General features: G+C 39.2%; 1 protein-coding gene across 1 annotated transcript in view; it reads left to right on the plus strand.

Annotated features, from left to right (window-relative positions):
- The first annotated feature begins 9,092 nt into the window (after nt 1-9,092).
- EGF (epidermal growth factor) overlaps nt 9,093-19,432 on the plus strand; it is a 58,174-nt gene continuing 47,834 nt past the window's right edge. The window contains exons 1-2 of the mRNA XM_053941852.1: nt 9,093-9,515; nt 18,880-19,011. Coding sequence (XP_053797827.1) covers nt 9,389-9,515; nt 18,880-19,011 — 259 coding nt within the window. The 5' untranslated portion in view covers nt 9,093-9,388. The remainder of the gene's footprint in view (nt 9,516-18,879; nt 19,012-19,432) is intronic.

Below are 19,432 nucleotides of genomic sequence, written 5' to 3' on the forward strand. Positions count from 1 at the left end.
AAGAACTTTGCTGCATCAGGAAGACTTTACTTATTCAACTGCTGAATAGGTACTATGTTATTTCTATGAAGAATCCAGTTGGTTAGTGAAGAGAAATCCTGGCAATTTTGGAGGTAAGTTTTCATGGTAAATCTGTCTATGTTAAACACATGAAGCTAAGATATGGCAGTATTTTCCTCTCTGTACATTAGTCTGTACAACACGTTTAATCTGATGAGTCCTGGTAAAACCAGAGGGATGTGAAAGACAAAGATTGTCATTTATTCATTTGGGTGCAGCAGTAGCAAGAGTTCTCAATAGCCAAGTATCAGTACAGGCAAACCACTGAGCATTAAATGCTTGTAAGACTTCCCTCTATTGAAGGGTTCTGCACTCAATAGGTTGTTCTTCATCTTATTACAAAAGCATTAGTAGTAGCTACATGCTTGATCCACAGAACACTATGCCTTGAATAATCTTTAATAACTGATAATTTCTGAAGGTATTATTTTTTTATTGATATAAGTGAAGAGTTTTTGGCAGTAGAGGAAAAGGAATATTGATGCCAATTGCTAGCTAGTGTTTGTTGGTGGAATCTCCTATAAACTTTAGATTGGGAAAAGGAGGGTCCACGTTGTATTCTCATGCAGTGGCACCGTGTTATTTGGGACGGGTGTAAAAGGGATATGAAAACCATATCCTGAGGCCTAAATCAGATTGTCCTCTTTTTGCTGTTATGCTTGCTAATATTTTCCAATTTTTCACCTGTTTCTCAGTGTCAGGCCTAATTTAAACTATACATGTTCAATTAAAAAAAAAAAAAAATTAGGTGGGCTCTGGAGAGCACATGATAATGATATTCTCTTACCAAAGGACGTATTAGTTTTTGATTTCTGAGGGATAAAATAGAAATGTACTTCTTTAAGCTGTGTTGATGGTTAAGACAAGAACCAGTCAGTAGGTACAAGAACCAGTAAGGTAGGCCTGGTCCAATGTTTTTTATGTAATCAATGGGAATTTATCATCAATGAGATCAGGATCAATTTCTCCTTCATGTCTGAAAGCAAAGAGCTGTCACTCTGGGAATTTCATCCTGGAATGTTAAGGTAAGCCTGTGATCCAGCAACATTTGAGAAGAGTCCATACATTTTGCAGCTATGAATGGCTGTGAGCACAGGGAATGTAAGCAGGAATGAGTGTCAGTCTTTGACTTCTGTGCCAACACACACAAGGTAGGCCCTTCTATAAGTCTCTCAATATATAGATTGCAACAGAATTTTAGTGTTTGCCCCAGATATTTTAGGTGTGATTGGGTTTCTTCTGACACGTCTTGCCTTGCCTGCCAGCCCAGCTCTAAATAAGGCAGCCAAACGCAAACGCACAAATGGAGAAGTCTCTTCACTGCTGGGAACGCAGACTCCCAGAATAGATTTCCTGTGCCCCTCTCCGCTTACTGGAGTCTTATTTCATTTTGGAAAACTGGGCACCTATGGCTAATTTGCAAAGCACTGCCCAAGAGGTACACCAAACCTTCTCCATGCACATTGCTGAGGAGGATTTGAGTGGGGGCTCCTTTTTAGAGCCTTTTCCTAATGCCCACTTGTAATATGATACAGAATGACCTTGAAATACTCTATTTTAAAATAAAGATGCTTTGAATAAAGGTTGGGTTGCATCTTATAGATGGTGTTCTTGGGTTAGATACCATGTTCATTATTATAGCAATTTTTAGTTTGGTAGCTTGTAAAATGACTTGAGAGTGTGGAGCATTTTTTATATAGTGTATGGAGCAGTGGCCCTCAAAAATGCTTTCATAGCACTAATAGGAACTTTATTATAATAAACTTAGCTTGCACTTTGAAGAAGATAAGTTTCTATAATACACTGCAATGATTTTTGGTATAAAAGCACTACAAACATTAACATACCTTCTTTGAAGGAAACATATTTTTACTGTGCTTTTCCATATAGAAATAAACATATATTGCATTCTGAGAATAACAAGTGATATTTAGAAGTTTTCAGTGCTTTCCAATACCGTATTTCTGATACAACTCATGTACAAATCCAAGTAATTTTTCTCTTTTACCTTGTATTTTATGGCCTAATTTTTTCTTTGTATGTGATTTTAGCAGAAATAAATGAACAACTACTTTGCAATTTTGAGTACAACCTTACATGCAACAGTCTCAGTGTACTTTTTAACAGCTGTTAAATTAAATAACCTTTCTTCATGTAAAAGGAAGTATAGGACCATTTGCACAGTATGCCAGGATCACTCAGGAAGCCTGTGGCAAGGATGTAGGTGAAATGAAGGAACCTTTTAATATGCTGTGCATAGAGTTATAGCACATATCCACATCTCCATGCATCTATAGACATTTTATTTTGTAAAGCCTAACTATGATGGATTTCACTGTTGCTTTTCCTAGCCTGGTGTGAGGTAAAGGCTACGCCAGCCAACAGACACTGGGGATTCTAAAGGAGGTAGCTGTAGCTTCCAGGGATCTGTTCATTCAACCTTCAGCTAGACAGACATTGCTTGTTGTGTGAGCCAAGGAGACATTCTGTGAGTATGTGTGTGAATGTTAGTGAGCACTTTGCTTGCTGTTTATTTGTTGCTTACACAATTATTTTATGCTACTCTATTGCAAAATGATTTCTCCCCATTCCTAATACAGTTCTTAGTACTTGCCTGATCAGTCCTTGAGACCAAGCCTTTGTTGGGTCATTTCAATTTCTTCAAAACTACTGTAGAAATAATACAATTTCTGACTCCTGCAGGCAGTCTCCAGGGATTCCAGTAGTGCAGTAGTGTTTTATAGGACTCCAGAGGGAAAATGACTGCTGCAAGGAATGGTTTCTCCCATTTATGAAATCACCACTGTCAGCTGAGTCTGACCTGGAGCTTCCATATTCATGCTCCAACCAGCAATATGGAATCTGTTCAAAGCTTTGAAGTACAGAACCATTATCTAAAAGCTAAATATAATGTGGGTTTTGCTTGTGTTTAATGCCCCAGCTTTTTCCCCTATTGCTCTTCTCTCCTTGTCCCTGTTTAGATGGAGAGCTGGCAGCTGTGGCCTCAAGCAGGGTGTGTTTGGTAGCTGCAGGATTTGGATGCCAAGTCCTGGGATATCATGCTCACAGAGGCATTTGGGTCTGTGATAGGCTCTGGCACTGCACTGCCTGCAGCTGTGAGGCTCCCTGAGGTGGTGTCAGGTCAAGCTGTATCCCGCATGGCAGAGCCCTTGCTGATCACTCCGTGCCAACTGCTTCCCAATTTGGTATAAGAAATCCACTCTGGCCACTGTGGGTAAGGTCTGACCCCTATTTATTATTTTGCTTTTGTTCTATGTTGCACCTGTAAAATTGTCTGACACAAGAAATAACATTACATCAAAAACTTGTACTTCCAAGTGCAAGTTTACTTTCAGCAGGCTCTGAGCAAATATTTCAGGACATGCTCAATGCTCAAATATCTACTAATCAGGAAAAAGTTTCTTCCAGAGATCTCTTGAATCTATTCTGTGAATTGTAGGAAAACTGAACATTCCCAGCAGCTAGAAGTGTATTTTACTATACCTGCTCTTGGTTGCCCACCAATTCATCAGTGAATCCCTCTGACACCAGCTGCATGGACATTTGTAGGAAAATAATGAACTTCCACAAAGAGGATGTGGCTTGCAACGTGCTCAGGATGTCATTGCCTTCTTCAGGGTGTTTGAGTACGGCAGCAGCTGGGAGAATCCTGCAACCTGCTTGCAGGAGCTCAGTACTGGACACTGGCAAGGTCTCAATTCTCTCTTGAATTCCAGTTCAAGACTGGAATTGTCTTGAATCCAAGACAATTCCAGTCTTGGATTCACCTCAGGTGCTTTTGCTGTGGAAAGCTGACTACAACAATGCCTGTTTCTATGTCTACTCCTATTTATTGTCCATCTAGTTTGATTCTGTGTTTAAGGCATGCTAGACAGATGTAAGTTTATGCAGATGTGGGTTTGTGTAGATGTGCCAAACTGGTGTTATAGATGCACCAGGTGAAATGGAGTTAATTGGACAAAGTGAACTGGATTGGTAAGTGCAGTGATTCTGTTCCACATTGCCAGCATGGCAACTATGAAACAAAACTATAAAATATTCCCTGCTCTTTATTCTCAGTGGTCATAAGAAGAATAAACCATCTGAAAAGGTCTGTAATGAGGTGGGAAAAGTTGACTAAAAAAGTAAATTTAATTATTCACCTCCCCAGGCCAGAACTTATGGGATAAAAACCATAAAAGTAGCATTATCTGTGATAGATGGACTTCAAATAAGAGCCTATGGACTGACAGATAAATTCCTAATCTCTTACTGGTATCAGTGTAAATGGTGAGTCCTCAGGAACTCTAAAACTTAGTGAAATTAGACTTCAGCCAGTGCCTTTGTTCTGAGAGCTCTGTTCTGAGAACAGCTGTTCTAGTATGTGTACTAGAAATAATTTTGCTTTGAAGGAAACTGAGCTATCCTTGGGATGGAAATAGCAAAACACACAGAGAGGATACATTTTTTAGTCTGGTAGTGAACTAATGCCATACCTGTTACTAAGATCCTTTGTTCTCACATAGCAAGCTGCATAGATCTTATTCATGGTAAAAAATGACTTGCTTTATCTTCAGTTTTTTCCACCTCAGAGAGCCAGCTGACTGTTTCAACATGCTATTTTAACTACTCCTTCATGTCTGTTAACATAGAGGCCTGAATTAGTCAACTAACATTGATAAATGTCATAAGTCAGTAATGTGCTATGTGGCTTCCCCAGAATGTTTCACTCTTGTTCTGGCTGTCAGGATAGGAGAGAGAGCATATTTAACTTTCTGGATCCTTCTGTGATTTCCAGTGTGGTCTGCCTGATGAAATAAGTATTTACTATATAGCAGCTGGTGAAAGTTTAAATGAAACTGCTTTTAAAAAGATAGTATTGGCTATAGTTAACAGTATGCTTTAAACACAGATTATTTAAACTTTTTCTTTTGCTTAAGATCAGTTTGTAGTAGGAAAAAAATGTAACCATAGCAGAAAAATTATGGTACTCAAACTTCCAAAAAAATCCAGTGGATGTTTGTCATAATTGCTGCAGTGCAACAGACAACTGGAAAGAGATTACTTACAATAACACTTGGTTTTCAAAAAGCTTTCGTGATTTAAAGCCCCACTATTAATTAATTTTATCAGTAAATTAAATTAAAACATCCTGCCAGCCAAATATAATCTCCATACTGTTGAAGTGATGAGTGACATGCTTGAGGACAAAGCCAGGATGGCCATCATACCTCAGGAGGAGATTTCAGGCATTCTTGCTTTAGGAGATCGCTGGAATATGCCAATCTCTCATGCTGTGCCTCTCTCTGCTCGGACAGGCAATTTAGTATTGCATAATGTCCCTTTTGTCAGAATTATGGATGATGCAGGCTGAACCTGCTGAAATGACATTAACAGTACTGAATCAAGCACTGTCATGTCAGAGAAAATACAGTGATCAGTCAGCTAGCCCCACACTGACCCTCAGGTCAGGCTTCAGCAAGTAGGTGTAAGGCAGGCTTAGGCAATTGTTGGGTGTTTTTTTCTGAAGACTATGAGAAATCCCCAGTACCGTCATGAAAGTTGCTTGTGTCAATCAGCTGCTTCTCTGGTGGCAATACCTTTCCTGACAGAATGACACGCATGTGAGCATCTTGTCCCAGGGGCTGGCAGATTTTCTGGGGCCATTGGAGAGGTTCTGCAATCTGTTTTGTGGGATCTGAATGTTCCTCACTGCTCTGTGCTATTTGTACTAGAGATAGCTGCTACACATTTCCTATGATACATCAGTGAATTCATATTTAATAATTAACCTGTGTTCGTGGTAATTTGGATTATTTTGATTATAAAATATAACTTTAACAACATTGGAATATGCCTAAGGCCAGAATTAGCCTTTCAGAGGCTGACAGAAAAAGTCCAATTGCTGACAAGCTAGTGCAATGTGTAGAAAGAAAGAATAAAAGCCAATATATGATTTAAACTATGTGTTTATTAATACAATGGGAAGCTGAGGGAGGGCTGTTTCCTCCACAGTTTAGAAACAGTCAGAATATACTGTCCTTGAACTAGAGCAGCTGTTTGCCTAGAAGCCCCCCTGTATTTGAATTGCTAGCTGATCTTTCCCAACTTTGGTAAAAAAAGCCTTCCAAAGCCAAAAAAGATAGTAAGAATTCAAGAGAAAGGGTTAAAATATTTATTTGCTGTTAGTTCATAAATGTCTTGAGTCAGCAGGTCAAATTCAACTAAATTCTTCACATTTGATGAACGGGGATGATTTTAAGATCATTGGGACTGATTCTGCAGTGACCCCTGCAAATTAGACTGTTGAACTATTTTGGCCTCATTTATCATAAGAGTGCCAGACTAATGTAGATTGCTGTACTTAATACCTGAAGGTGAGCACTATAGTTGGCTTTTTAGAAACTCATTTGAACAACTTCTGAAATGCTAAATGACTTCAGGTGTAAAGGAATTATTGTGAGCAGTATGCTCAACCACTTGGTGAAAAAGAATATGTCTTAAAAGTGCAGGTGTGGCACAGCCTGATGCATTTAATACTTTATTGAGCACTTTCTGGTTTGTTTAAGGGGAGGTGATTGGTTCTATCTACTTCCGAATGGATAGTTACCTTCTTTGGCCTAGATCACATCATATAATACTGTGGGTTTGGTAGCTAGTTCTGGTCCAAGTTAAATTTGGGGTTTAAGGGTAAAAAAAAATATTTCCACTATTAAGATGTTTTTTCTTCCTGTTTTTAAGCCATTCCTATACTTCTAGGATGGTAAAATGAACAATTTTATTACCGGGTCTCTACCTGGCTAAAGTGAAGAGTTCTCTTCCTTCAAAAAGAGTTGTTGGAGTATTGACATGCCAGAGAATTCTACATTTACATTTGATTTAGAGGGGAAAAAAATGAAATTCTGGGATGTGCTGTGTTTTGTGTAAAGGCAAATGTGGAAATGGAGCAGTGGGGGAAGATTGAAGGAGATGTTCAGAAAAGACAATGTGTGTAAATGAGAGACAAAAAGAATGTGAGACAGAAATTGTTTCTGGGTTTTAAAAGGAAAGAGAGAGCTTATTCACTTTGTCTCCTTCAATAAGTTTGTCTGAGTCTGCCCTGGAAGAGGTCAGGGATGTGCTGGGACGACCACCCTCACTGTCTGGCAAATATTCTGCTGGTGGCTGCTCACAAAGAAGTGACACATTCCTTTTAAACTCTTACAGTTGCTTGCTCCTAGCTTGAACAGTGAAGAAAATTGTGTGAGGAAGAATTGATGACTGCAGAATTAGTAAAAGAGGTTCATGTGGAACATCCCACAGTTCCTGAGCAGGATCCTGTAATCCTAGATGGGATGGCATTATACTGTGCTTTCACATTGTTTGCCCTTTTGTATTCCTGGGTACTATTTGGAGAAGCAAATGCTCTTTGGCATGAGTCTGGTCCTGCATAATTTACATTACTGTTATTGTATTTTATAGCATAGCATGTGGGATAAAGACTGGCTTCTGAACAGAGTATATGGAAATGTGGCTGCCATTTGTCAGTCTAGATTTAATTGCAGTGGCTGTAGCAGTGAAGACTGAGAGACTGGAATGTGCCTGCACACAGACAGAAACATCAGGAAACAATTAACTTTTAATGGAGAGTGGCCCAATTTATAGTCAGGTTTTAATCCTGTTTTCTGACAGTACAAGTCTGGACTCTTATCGATTCGGACAAATTTGAGGAGAGGAGAGGAGAGGAGAGGAGAGGAGAGGAGAGGAGAGGAGAGGAGAGGAGAGGAGAGGAGAGGAGAGGAGAGGAGAGGAGAGGAAGAATTCCAAGAGACAGAGCTTTTACAGCTGTAGGTACCTTCTGATGCTGCAGCTCTATCCAGCTGTTGTGTTAGTATTCATTCCAGCACAACACTCCAGAAATAAAATTTTAAAAAATCAAAGGAAATAAAAAAAGTGACAGAACCAGATTGCCTCACAGTAGTCAGCTCAACAAAGCCTGGCACAGTCAACCATTTAAACGCATGCTTAAATCTCAGCACTTTCAAAATTCAGTAAATCTTAGAAGCACAAACTTATGCTTGTACTTTAGAGCTTTGCTGGTCTGGGCTGGACTGGGAAAAAGGAGGTTTTTTTCAATGCTGAAGAATTATGAGCATCTGGAATTTGTCTAGTTTTTATACCTCAGTGGAACAGGTGTAAATGAGCATTGCACCCAGCATCAGCCTTGTGCAGGATCAGTGTACATATAAATGTCTGCAACATCTCTGGGTGATGCAGGCTCAGAATGTGTTACCCCAGTATCTGACTACAGATATTCTTCTGGAAATGCAAAAGGGCCAAATTCAGACCTGAGAGAGAGAGTTTTAGTTCAAAATTGCAAACACAAACCCTGGATCTGAACTTGACCTTAAGCTGATTTGGATTTCCAGTAAAAATATATCAGAGAAACCAGAGGGATTTTCCCCCCTGATTTTTGCATGAAATGTTTTGGTGACAAAATTTGTTTCTGGTTGTAAAACACATGATGATATTAAGAGGAATGCAACTAATCATGACTGAACAGGAATTGAATAAATTTGCCTACAATCTCTGTGGAAAAAAACTTAGCTGGCAAGCTGCAGGTACTTCTCAAGCAGGAGGCGTTGCTTTTCTAAAGAGACTGTATTTATTATGGGTGGCTGGGTATCTGCATGCTGGCTCAGTTCCCTGTAGTAAGGAACTGACCACATTACTATGTGCAAACACAGTGTTCACTCAAGTGGTACTAAAAAGAGAAGAGGTGGGGCAAGCAGAGCTTTAAAAAGAAAAGGGGAGTCCATCCAAGTCTGGATGTAAAAAACAACTGCGTTTCGGAGAGGGACGGTACCTGGAGATTTTGCTCCCTGCACTCCACTGAGAGCTGTGCTGAAGAGTTTTCTGAATTCTCTGCTTTAAAGATTTAAACAGCAGCTTTGTTGCAAGGAAATTTGAAGAGATCCTTGTGAGCATGGCTTTTGAGCTGTGTTAAATTTGTGGCAAGAGTGTCAGGCATTTCATACTTGGCTTCTAAAAGAGGGAAAAAAAAAAAAAAAAACCAAACAAAAACGAAAGAGAGAGAGAAAAAAAGCCCTGATGTGTGTGGGGAAGAAATCTCCCAGGAATTTCTTCAAGGTTGTAGTCAGACACAGTAAGGTCTAAAGTGACAAGAAAAGCAAGGCAAAGATAAAACTTGAAATTGTGATAAGATGTCTGAGCCTAAAGTGACAGATTGCAGAAAACTTTTGGGATTACACATGCTCATCTTGTCCTGGATATGACTGAATACAAGCTAGTTTTTCTCTAGTGACAGCTCAAAAACCCCCTCAAGATTATGTTTCTCTTCCTTGTTGCTTTTTTGCCAGTGGTTTTTAAAATTGGTTTTGTCAGCCTCTCAGCTCTGCAGCACTGGAACTGTCCTAATGGATACAGATTAAAGCCTGAAAACTCTGCTTGTGTAGGTAAGTTGCTGAACATTCCCAGAAAGAAAAACTGCATTTATATTCTCTTAATTTAGCTTTATAATTTTTGAAAAGATTTTTTACAGATTGCTTGTGTGTTGTACTGGCAGATCTGGTAAAACAGCTTCTCAATATCTGTTGCATTTAAAAATGAATAGAACCTTTTTTTCTTTCAGAAATCAGCACTTGTCTGTTGGTTTAACTATCAGAAAGCAGAATAGGTTTTCATATGATCATTAAGAGATATGAACTGTTCTCCAGTTACCAAAAGTCCTTGCCATAGCTTTAGTGTCTCCATAGTTTCAGTACATGAGCATGCATGTATTCATGCTTCAATATATGTAAAGCTTGAGTACAGATGTATTTTTATATTTCTGTATACATATTGAAGACTGTTTTAATGATTCTGTATTAGTATTCATTTAGATGTGGGCTAGATAACTTTAAAAGCTATTTTTTCTATGCTCATTATTACAGGTAGATGTGTGTTTTCATGCTAATAATGCATCTCATGAATAGCAGGTGTCCTTAATACTGTGGTAGGGAGGTCTGGGAGAAATGTGCAACACTAACATTCCTGTAATAATCTCCAGTGATTTGGAGCATGTAAAACAGATTCCAATTATTTATGAAGTGTAAGACAAAGGAAGACAGAACCCTTCTCCCTCCCCTGCTACCATGAGGTCCAGTTTTTTCATGAAATCCAGAGCCAATAAAGTTGTGAGCTTTGCAGTTAGGAGATGAGGAAATGCTCTGAAAGGATTCAAGCAGCTCATCATACTTGGAGTTAATGCTTTTGCCTTAGATTCCTTGGGCTTCAGAGGCTCTGATTCAGTTCTTGTCATGATTCTACTGATGCAGTAACAGGTGCTTCCTCTGTGCTGTCTGCTAAGAAATACCATCTTGTAAGCACAAAATAGAAGCCTGCATGTTAAATGCTGTCAAATTGAGGGGAGAGGGACTGGGTATTTTTTATGTGTACAAATTGTGAACCTGACTGAAGGTTTATCTGAGAGCTAAACACACCTTGAGTGCTCCTACCCTGATGCTTCAGTTCAAACAACAAGCACACTTCTGAAATTAATCTCCATATTGCCACCTCTTACTATGTTTGCTTCAGCTTGAAAAGCACTCTCAAGGTGCACAGACTGGACTCCCTTTAGGCAGACTTAAACCAGAGGATGTCCCTGTAGGAATCATCTTCCCTCTCTGCTGTTGGTGGCCATTTGGTCCATGGGACCAACCAGCCTAGGCCTGGTTCTCTGTAAGCTCAGGCTGAAATACATGCAGTGGGTGTGCCATATCCTTAGCAGCTGTTGCTGTTTACACAGCCTTTCCTATAGATCCATACCATTTGCTAGCATGTACTTAGCTTCCAAGAGCTTATTAGGATGTCCATTAGCTATGGCTTTTGCATTACTGGTTTCCCAGTTAAGAGCTTGTGTATAATGGGAGAATCCTATTGAGAAGAAGGGAATTGCTTGGCTACTGTTCAATGAGTCAAAAACCCACTCTAAATATTAATATGTAAAAGGCTGCAAAGGCTTTTTTTTCCCCAGTGGACATATTTTGCACATTGACTCATATTGCTCTTCCATTAATGAAGACATAACCTGCTCCGCATAAAGTATCTTCTGTTGAAAATTACCTGCTGTATAAATGAAGAACTCTAGCACTGCAACAGATTGGCCAATAGCTCAGCAAACTCTCCAAGAAATAGCAGCAGAAGAAATCTCCTGCATAAGAGTTGATGTTACTGTGACATACTCTCAGCAATTCCATATGACACAGAGTAAGTGAAAAATGAGATACATTATGGTAATTTTCTACTTACAGGCCACTGGATTGCAGGGGATTAAGCAAAGGTGAAATTTTGACATGAAATGTAGGACTGCAGGATGCTTTGGTGTAAAGGATTTCCCTTTCTCTTTCCTCCGTGTCCCGGACACACAAGTGGTGCTCTGAGCAGAAGACCGGACGTGTGAGATTCTAGTTCAGTAATTATGTGAGATAGAGGGTGCAGTGGAAGCAAGTGGCAGGAAGCTGGAGGCAGGCTTTGAAGGTAATACTGGAGATAAAAGTGGTGAGTGGGAGATGTGATTCATACCACTGAACTGTGAACAATGACAGCGTGCTGAATTGTGGCTTGGCCGCCATTCTTAGCAAACTGTAATAGATACACCAATTGCAAAATGTTCGTAATCATCTGAGGCTGTGGTGGCAACCTGACAGCCATAAGGATTCCCCTGAACTGAGAAGGTGTCTGCTCTTTGTTAGTGAACTGTTACAAGTGATACTTGCCAGAATGTGTGTAGGCTTTTCTAGATCTGTTTTCCACACTGCGGCTTAAGACAAAGGTCTAGGTCATCTTCTTACATTGCTAAATAGCTCACTCCTTGGTTAGTTCCTTTAATTTCTACAGATACTCAAAGATCAAAGCCCGCCTCATCCTGTGGAAGTATGATGAAATCTAACCCTAAATGTCTCACATAATTTTATACAGTTATTTTAAGAGAGATTTTTTGGATCCTGACTTTTTATGACAAGAGAGAAGGGGCCTTTCTGAAGCGCTGTTTGTCCCAAACCAGCAAGGCTTATAGGAAAGAAAGTATGGGAGAAGAAATCACAAGGTCAGAGCAAAACTAGTCTGATGAATGAACGCATAAAGATATTGACAAGTTGCGGTAGCATTGGAAGCACTTGTGCAATTTTTGACATGCCATCTTGAATTAATAGCTTATTTTAAGATGCTATGAGGACTGTGGATCAGTCACCTTCAATAACTCCTGTTTTGTGGACCCCAATGGAAACACAGAACTTTCTACCTCTGCAAAAAATTAATCTGGCCTACAAAGGTACTATTATTGCGACAAAGAAAAAATATATGCATAGCTGGTCCCAGGTGTAAGCATAACACAGTGTACCAGAGGATGTGCCTATGCCTGCTGGAATCAGTTGCCTTGTGCCCTTCTGAAGAACCATGTTAACAACAGCATTTTTTATTCTCTCATGGTGCATAGATGCTTTCCCTACTCAAGACTGAAAACGTTTTCCACATGTTTGTCTGAGAAAGGCCCTAGAGAAGCCTCTTGCATTATTAATTTTAGAGTAGATATTAATGTCTGTTAGTCTGGGGCTACCCTAGGCAAATATATTATCTTCTGGATACTGCAAGACTGGAAGTGTACTTTGGTTTCAGGGCTGGCTTTAAATACTGTGTAAGTTTGAAAAATGAAGAAAGATAATAATTTTTAAGATACCAAACAGTATTGTAAAAAAATCTTGGAAGAAGGCAAAACAAAACCCATATTACTGAAGTTTTGACTAATCATAGCTTCTTAAACTCAGCACATCTCTACCAAATTCTGACATTAACTGCTGAGCCCTTGTCACTTCTACAGGGGTAACATGCTGCTCATTCCTACAGAGCTACCGCCTGCAATTGAAGGTGACAACTGCAGCTATCTAGGTCAGCTCTTTTGGTCAGCTGCTTCCTTCTGTGTGTCAAGCTTTACTCTTTTCTTTCTTCCTGTTCACCTCTCTCCTACCATAGAGATGAGGAACATTAAGTTATTACTTTTTGTTTTACATCTTTAAATTCCCCTAATTATCTAAATCCTGTCTTCACTTTACTCCATACTTCTGAAGACAAGCTGTTAAAATTTCTTGTGTGTATTCTGAGAAATATGAAATGCCAAAACTTTTTAAACTCTCCTTTCCTTCTATGCAAACATCTCATAAGGAGCAGTAAGAGCCAATGAAATGGGCAACTGTTCCATACCCCTGTCATGACGAGGATAAACCTGATAAGATGCCTCTGCTTCCCTCTGTATTTCAGAAGAGCTGCAGTGGAGGTGTGTTTTTTCCTTGTTTTCAGTAGCTGTCTTCCAGCTAGCTCACTTCTTATTATACGGAATTGGAGAAAGGAGCTTGTAAATATTTTTACCAAATAGCAGTCAGGAATTCTTGAACATGGGTCTGAACCACAGACCAATTAATGAGAAGATTCACATTCAGCTGGATCCAGCTGAATGTGGAGAAAAACTATCTTCAGCTGTAAAAACTTGGATCAAAATAGGAAAGAGGCAAATATGTTACAAGAAAAGACAGAAATGGCATCACACATCACATGACACCTAATACTAAAGAGGGCTAAGGGGCAGGCTCCCGACCCAGTGACTAATATTAAAAAAGTCATTGTTTTGCCCAGTGTAAAATAGCAGTTACTAATTTCATATTCTGTTCTAAAAAAAAAAAAAAAACCCACCTGACAACTTTTTAGTACTGAATTTGAAATCTGATTTTAAAGGGAGCTGGATGACAGTATTTGATGATGGCCTCCATCTTTGAAAGGCAAGCCAGTAATAATATGTTGGAATTTGCATGATCTGGGAAGTAGAGGTGTATTTTGTAGCTACTAATTTATACAGAGACTTTATTTCACACTTGAGATCGGAGTCCAAAAAAAAAAAAAAAAAAAAAAAAAAAAAAAAAGATGGGGTTCTTCCTGGGGATTTTTTGCTCTTTCTGTACAAGATGCCTACAACTTTTTTTTCATTTTATACTTGATAAATCATATGTTCTCACTTGCTGTCATATCTGTGACATGATCATCTCTGGGCTGCAAGACACCAGGAGTTGTAATGCCCTCATTGTGTTCATATTGTATTTCTCACCATCGTACGTGAGCATTTCACAACCTCTACCCTCTCAAAAATTGTGAGTGATCAGGTTGTATTTTAAGCCTCATTTAAAATTGGACATAAAAGATACTGAACTGTGCATAATCTGTTTCATTTTGACCTGCTGATAGCTGGAGTGTCTTCTTCCATTTCTAACTATCTTCTGTTCTTGGAGCTGGATGCTTTAATCACAATAGATAAAAGAGATGGGCTGCTTTCTTTGTCACCCAGATGAATGTTCATGTTCGGCCTTGTTGAAAAGATTATGGTGGTGGTTGGATACAGCGGATTGAATTAATCATGAGTCCAACTCACCAGGAACTAGATTTGCATGAGGTTATTTGAGTGTATGCATCTGCCTGTATACTTTATGTATATAACGTATGTGTTTGGGGCCATAATGAAATTCAAGTTCTGGCTCACTGTGGTTTCTCTGTGTCCTTGCCAGGCATACTAATACTTCAACCTTCTGCAACCAGAGTCTTTCTCAGGACTCTCAATAAAGTAGTATATTTGTATGCAAAGTCTTTGAGAGCTGCCAACATCGTGATGACATGATTCATCGTTTTTGCTGATTCTCAAGGCATTTTTTGCATAAAGAAGTCTTTGAGAACTAAGCAGAAACTCATTCTTCCTTTCAGGGCTGGCTGTCAGGGCACTGCAGACAGCTTTTGTGTTCACTAAGCCGATTTCTTTCACAGGGTAAAGTTCCCACTGGGGGATGTGGTTGCCAGGACACGTAAAACAGCTTCAACAGGATGCAACTCCATGCTCTCCTTTGGCTCTAAAAGTGCGGATGAAGGCACTGCTAGTTACACCTGATGGATGGTTTTGTGATTGAGTTCTCCTAAACCTTAAAAACCAACCTTTTTTTTGTTTATTTTGCTTTGGTTGATTGGTTGGTGGTTTGACTGGTTATTGGTTGGTTCAGTTTGGGTTTTTTGGTTGGATTTTTTTTTGTACTTTAAACAACAAAGAGAGGGTGTTAAGCATAGGATCCTCTTCCATTGTTAAAGCCATAAAAGCTAAACATTCACAGCTGTGGCCTGTTCCACAATAACACTTGGCTCTTCCCAGTTACCACTGGAAGGGCACTGTCCAGTGGCTAAGCTGCCTGTGGCCCTGTGCCCCAGCTCTTTTATTGGGCAGCTCTCCTTCCATGAGAGCCATTCTTCAGCTGGAGTCACGGCTTACTTTTCAGTATGTGTGGGATTTGCTTTTACTGTGTGAATTTTGGTGGTGATGAAAATGGACAGGCTGATAAACCTGAAATCTTCTCTTCCCATTTACTTGGGAAAGAGTGTAAATTCCTGTAGCCTGATCAATCAGTGTTCTCATTCTTGGACAGTCAGTTTTGTACACTCATATAAATCTGGAAAATCCCCCCTAGAAATAAAGGGTCATTGTCCTTTTACCTTGGTCTGTTGCTCAGTAACATGTATTTCGTAAAGCGTGTCTTCCCAGTCTGACCTTGATTTAGAATATTCACTACCTTCAGGGTTTTCCCTCATACCTAGTTCCCTTAGTGATTCACCCTTCCTGTTAAAATGTGAATTTAATGTCTGGATGTGAATTCCCTGGCTTTAGTTCTCAGCTATCAGTGCTTGATAAATTGTTCCTGAACGAGATTATAGTGTCTTTTAGAAAATCTGCTACATTTTTCTTTGTGAAGAAGTTAATTTGTGGTGCTTAATCCTTCTTCCAAACTTCTTTCTGATAATTTAAGCATTCTGAGCTCTTGAATTTCTCACAGAAAGGCACTTTTCTTTAGCTTTAAATCAGGCTTTCTATCCTTGTTGTATACAGTGTCTAATTTTTCATGATCCTTTAACAACCTTTATCAGAGAAATACAAACAGCATGCTGTGGCAAGCACATTTCTCTCTCGCTCAGGATTTTTCATAGAGGTGCACAAAGAGAAAGAAAGAGAAAACAATTTCTATTTCTGCTCATTGTTTTTCTCTTGTGGAATGTGTTTGGAGAATTGTTTACCCAGAGTGAGCGCTTGGTTGGATCATGGTGGATTGTTTGGGCCTGATGGCCAATCGGATCCACCTGTGTCTGGACTCTCGCGAGAAGGTCATGAGTTGTGAGTTAGATATAGTAGGTCGAAAAAGTAAGTATGTCATTTTAGTATCTCCTTTAAATAGTATATTAATGTATTATAGTATAGTTATAATAAAAAATCATTCAGCCTTCTTAACTGGAGTCAGACATCATCATTTCTTCCCACCGGGTTCACCTGCATTTACAACAGCATGCCAATATAGTCTGACTACTGCCGTATAGAAAAGCACTTTTTTTTCCTCACAGTCATTAATTTCTCCTGTGTTTATTTGTGTTGTGATTTGAATTTTCTTGCCCAGTAACATGCTAAGAGGTCAGCTTTTTGTCCATTATGAACACAAATCCTTCTCAGAGAAAGCAGTCTTTCAGATCCAATCTATAGGCCAGGCCTATTTTTTTTACTCTTAGTTAATGTGTTCTTTATTGTGATTGAATAATGGCTTATGAGATTAAGCTTCACATTGCTTAATCAAACAACCTCTCTCTTTAGCAATCCTATATCTACATGTTTGCCTTTTTCACCCATACTTGTAATTTCCACAGAGAAATAACTTCAGGCTCATTTAGAAAGCTATTACTGTCATAAAAGTTATTGACAAACATAAACTACATTATCAGCATTCTCACACCTGCTGTGGTGCTGGTGGCTGGATCATGTCAAGTGTCCAGCTTAGTCAGTTCCTTGATTTTATAAGCAGTGCATCAGAGAGAGAGTGGCAAACAGCGTTCATGTTTGACACTGACAGCAGCTGGACAAAGAGCTGAAGTCCTCAAAGCCCTCCCCCTTGGGCTATTGAAGAGCCCTTTAGCTTCAGTGACATCCAGGCAGTGTTTGCCAGGAGTATCTAGTTTTAGTGGTGACCTGGGGCCCATGGTGTCTGTAGCACATTAACACACTTCTAAGCCCATCAAACCTTCCTAGAGGGGATTTGGAAGAGTTTCTCTTTTAATGCCGTGGAGAATGGAATGTACAATCCTACAACATGTGGGAAAATATGCTCCTGAAAGCTGATTGTTTGGAGAAAATTGTGGGTTAGAATTAGAGTACTTTATGGAATTACATTGCTGAAAACACTTCTGCTTTATCTTTTTAATCAAACAGGAATCAGTTGCACGTGCTCTGATTACATTTCATATGTTGTCAAATGAGTTCATCTTCTGCTCTTCGGAGCACAAACTTGTGGGAAAACTCTGTAAACAATATGGAAGCTTTCCCTACTTGGTACAGACACATTAGGTGTCTGAAAAGCATTGACATTCTTTTTGAACACCTTTGATACTTGGGCATGGAAGAAAACCCTTTGAACACTTCTTTTTAATAGTTTCTTAAAGCAGCTAAGGAAACGGGTTTGCAGAGCCACAGGGTATCAGTGATCTGCTTGTTTAGGTCTCCCTGAGTTGCTGAGAAAACTTCTTTCAAAGTCTTTTGTGAGTTGGTTAAATTGCTGTTCCTTGTAACCAAGGTGCCATTCTTTAAGGGAATTCTCACATAACACTCACAGACCTAGTTTTGGTTGTGAATTCACAATCCCACTTATTTAAATGTATCTATTTAAAACAAAATGTGTTGATTCCTTTATTCCTGCATGTGCTGAGTCACATGGTAAAGTACAGAACAAAAGCCACCGATATCAATGAGAATTTGGGCAAGAAAAAAGCTGCTCCTTAGAGCAACCATCACACAGTAGTTGAAGAAGGAAAATATACAATAAATATAGCAGCATATGGTGCTGTCAGACGTCAAGTACCTTGGGAAGTTAATATTAGATGTGTTTGTTTTCAACAGGAAGTAAAACTTATCTCAGTTTTGTGGGACAATTATCCATGGTACTGTGGATTTCTTTTCCCCTTAGTATAAACTACAGTCCTCAGTGGTAATCTTTTTTTAAAATAGATTCCTTTGATTAGGACTTTCTTAATAGTCACTTCTTCAAGCCCTGATAAAACAACACAAATACTTCAAATATCTTTCAATTCCTAAAGGTTCTAGCCTAACCTACCAGTTAAAAGCCTAGTTTCTAATTAATTTGCTAAGTGCCTTGGTTTGGGCTTGTGTCTGACAGAATACAGTGGGAATTTTGTCTTTTGAAATTTGACTCAAACAAAAATGAGCTCAATGTTGAGCTCAGTGTTGTGACAGTCTGTTTTCTGCTTTTGTTTTGCAAAGTCTGTTAATTTGTTGGCAAAATTATTACTGTTGAAAAAGGGACAAAGATAGAAGCAAGCAGCTGCAAGCTGCATTTGTATAGCAAATAATAACACAAATCAAGACAAGTCTGTTCCCTGTGTTTGACCAAGTAGAGACCAGTGCTCAGACACCAGGGAGAAGGATAATTTCCCTTGACAGTCAAAAAAACCCCAAAATAAAAACCCAACACCCTCCAAAATCACTGTGAATGTGAAAATGATAAATTACCCACCCCCCCAATAATTTTGAAACCAATGCATGAAGGATTTATTCCTCCACAGCCATTCTCATTCCATTTTTTAATGATGGGATATTAAATTTTGTGACAATTTATTATTAGATAAGTTTGTCAAAGGTATTCTTTCTCCTTGTTCTTTACTGCTTTTGCTAGCTGAATTTTCCTGATCTTTTTCAAATACCTATTTCAGATATTGATGAATGCCTTGAAGGTGGTTTGGGAACCTGTGGCCAAACCTGTATCAATATTCCAGGGTCATACATCTGCTCCTGTTTGCCTGGCTACTCCTTGGGTGTTGACAAGCAGTCTTGCTATGTGAACGGTAAGGACATTTTCTTTTTTGATAAGTGAAAAAGGGCTTTAGAGATTCAGTTAGCATTCCTTTTCAAAGTGAGCCAGGCCTGCTGGTCCCTACTGGTCAGTGACTGGGGTTCTCTGGTTTGCTGACAAAAAAAAAGCTTCTGCTACTGTGTGGGTAATTGGCAAGGCCAAAAGTGGATGCCAGAGAAGAATGATGGTGAAGAATGTAAACTCTGGTGGTGGAAAGATGAATGAACATATGAAAACAAACCACTAGACTTAACAATTACTTCCTGTTTGCCCTCTTTGCCAGTTTAAAACTGTAGACTTTCTTATCCCATCCTTACTTCCAAGAAGTCATGGCAGTACACAAGATTCTGCTACCTTGGCTGCTTTCAGTCTGTTGGCCTTGTTGTCTTCCCAGTATGTTTAGGTTCTAGGGA

The sequence above is a fragment of the Vidua chalybeata genome, chromosome 4, assembly GCF_026979565.1.
Source record: "Vidua chalybeata isolate OUT-0048 chromosome 4, bVidCha1 merged haplotype, whole genome shotgun sequence".
Lineage (NCBI taxonomy): Eukaryota > Metazoa > Chordata > Aves > Passeriformes > Viduidae > Vidua > Vidua chalybeata.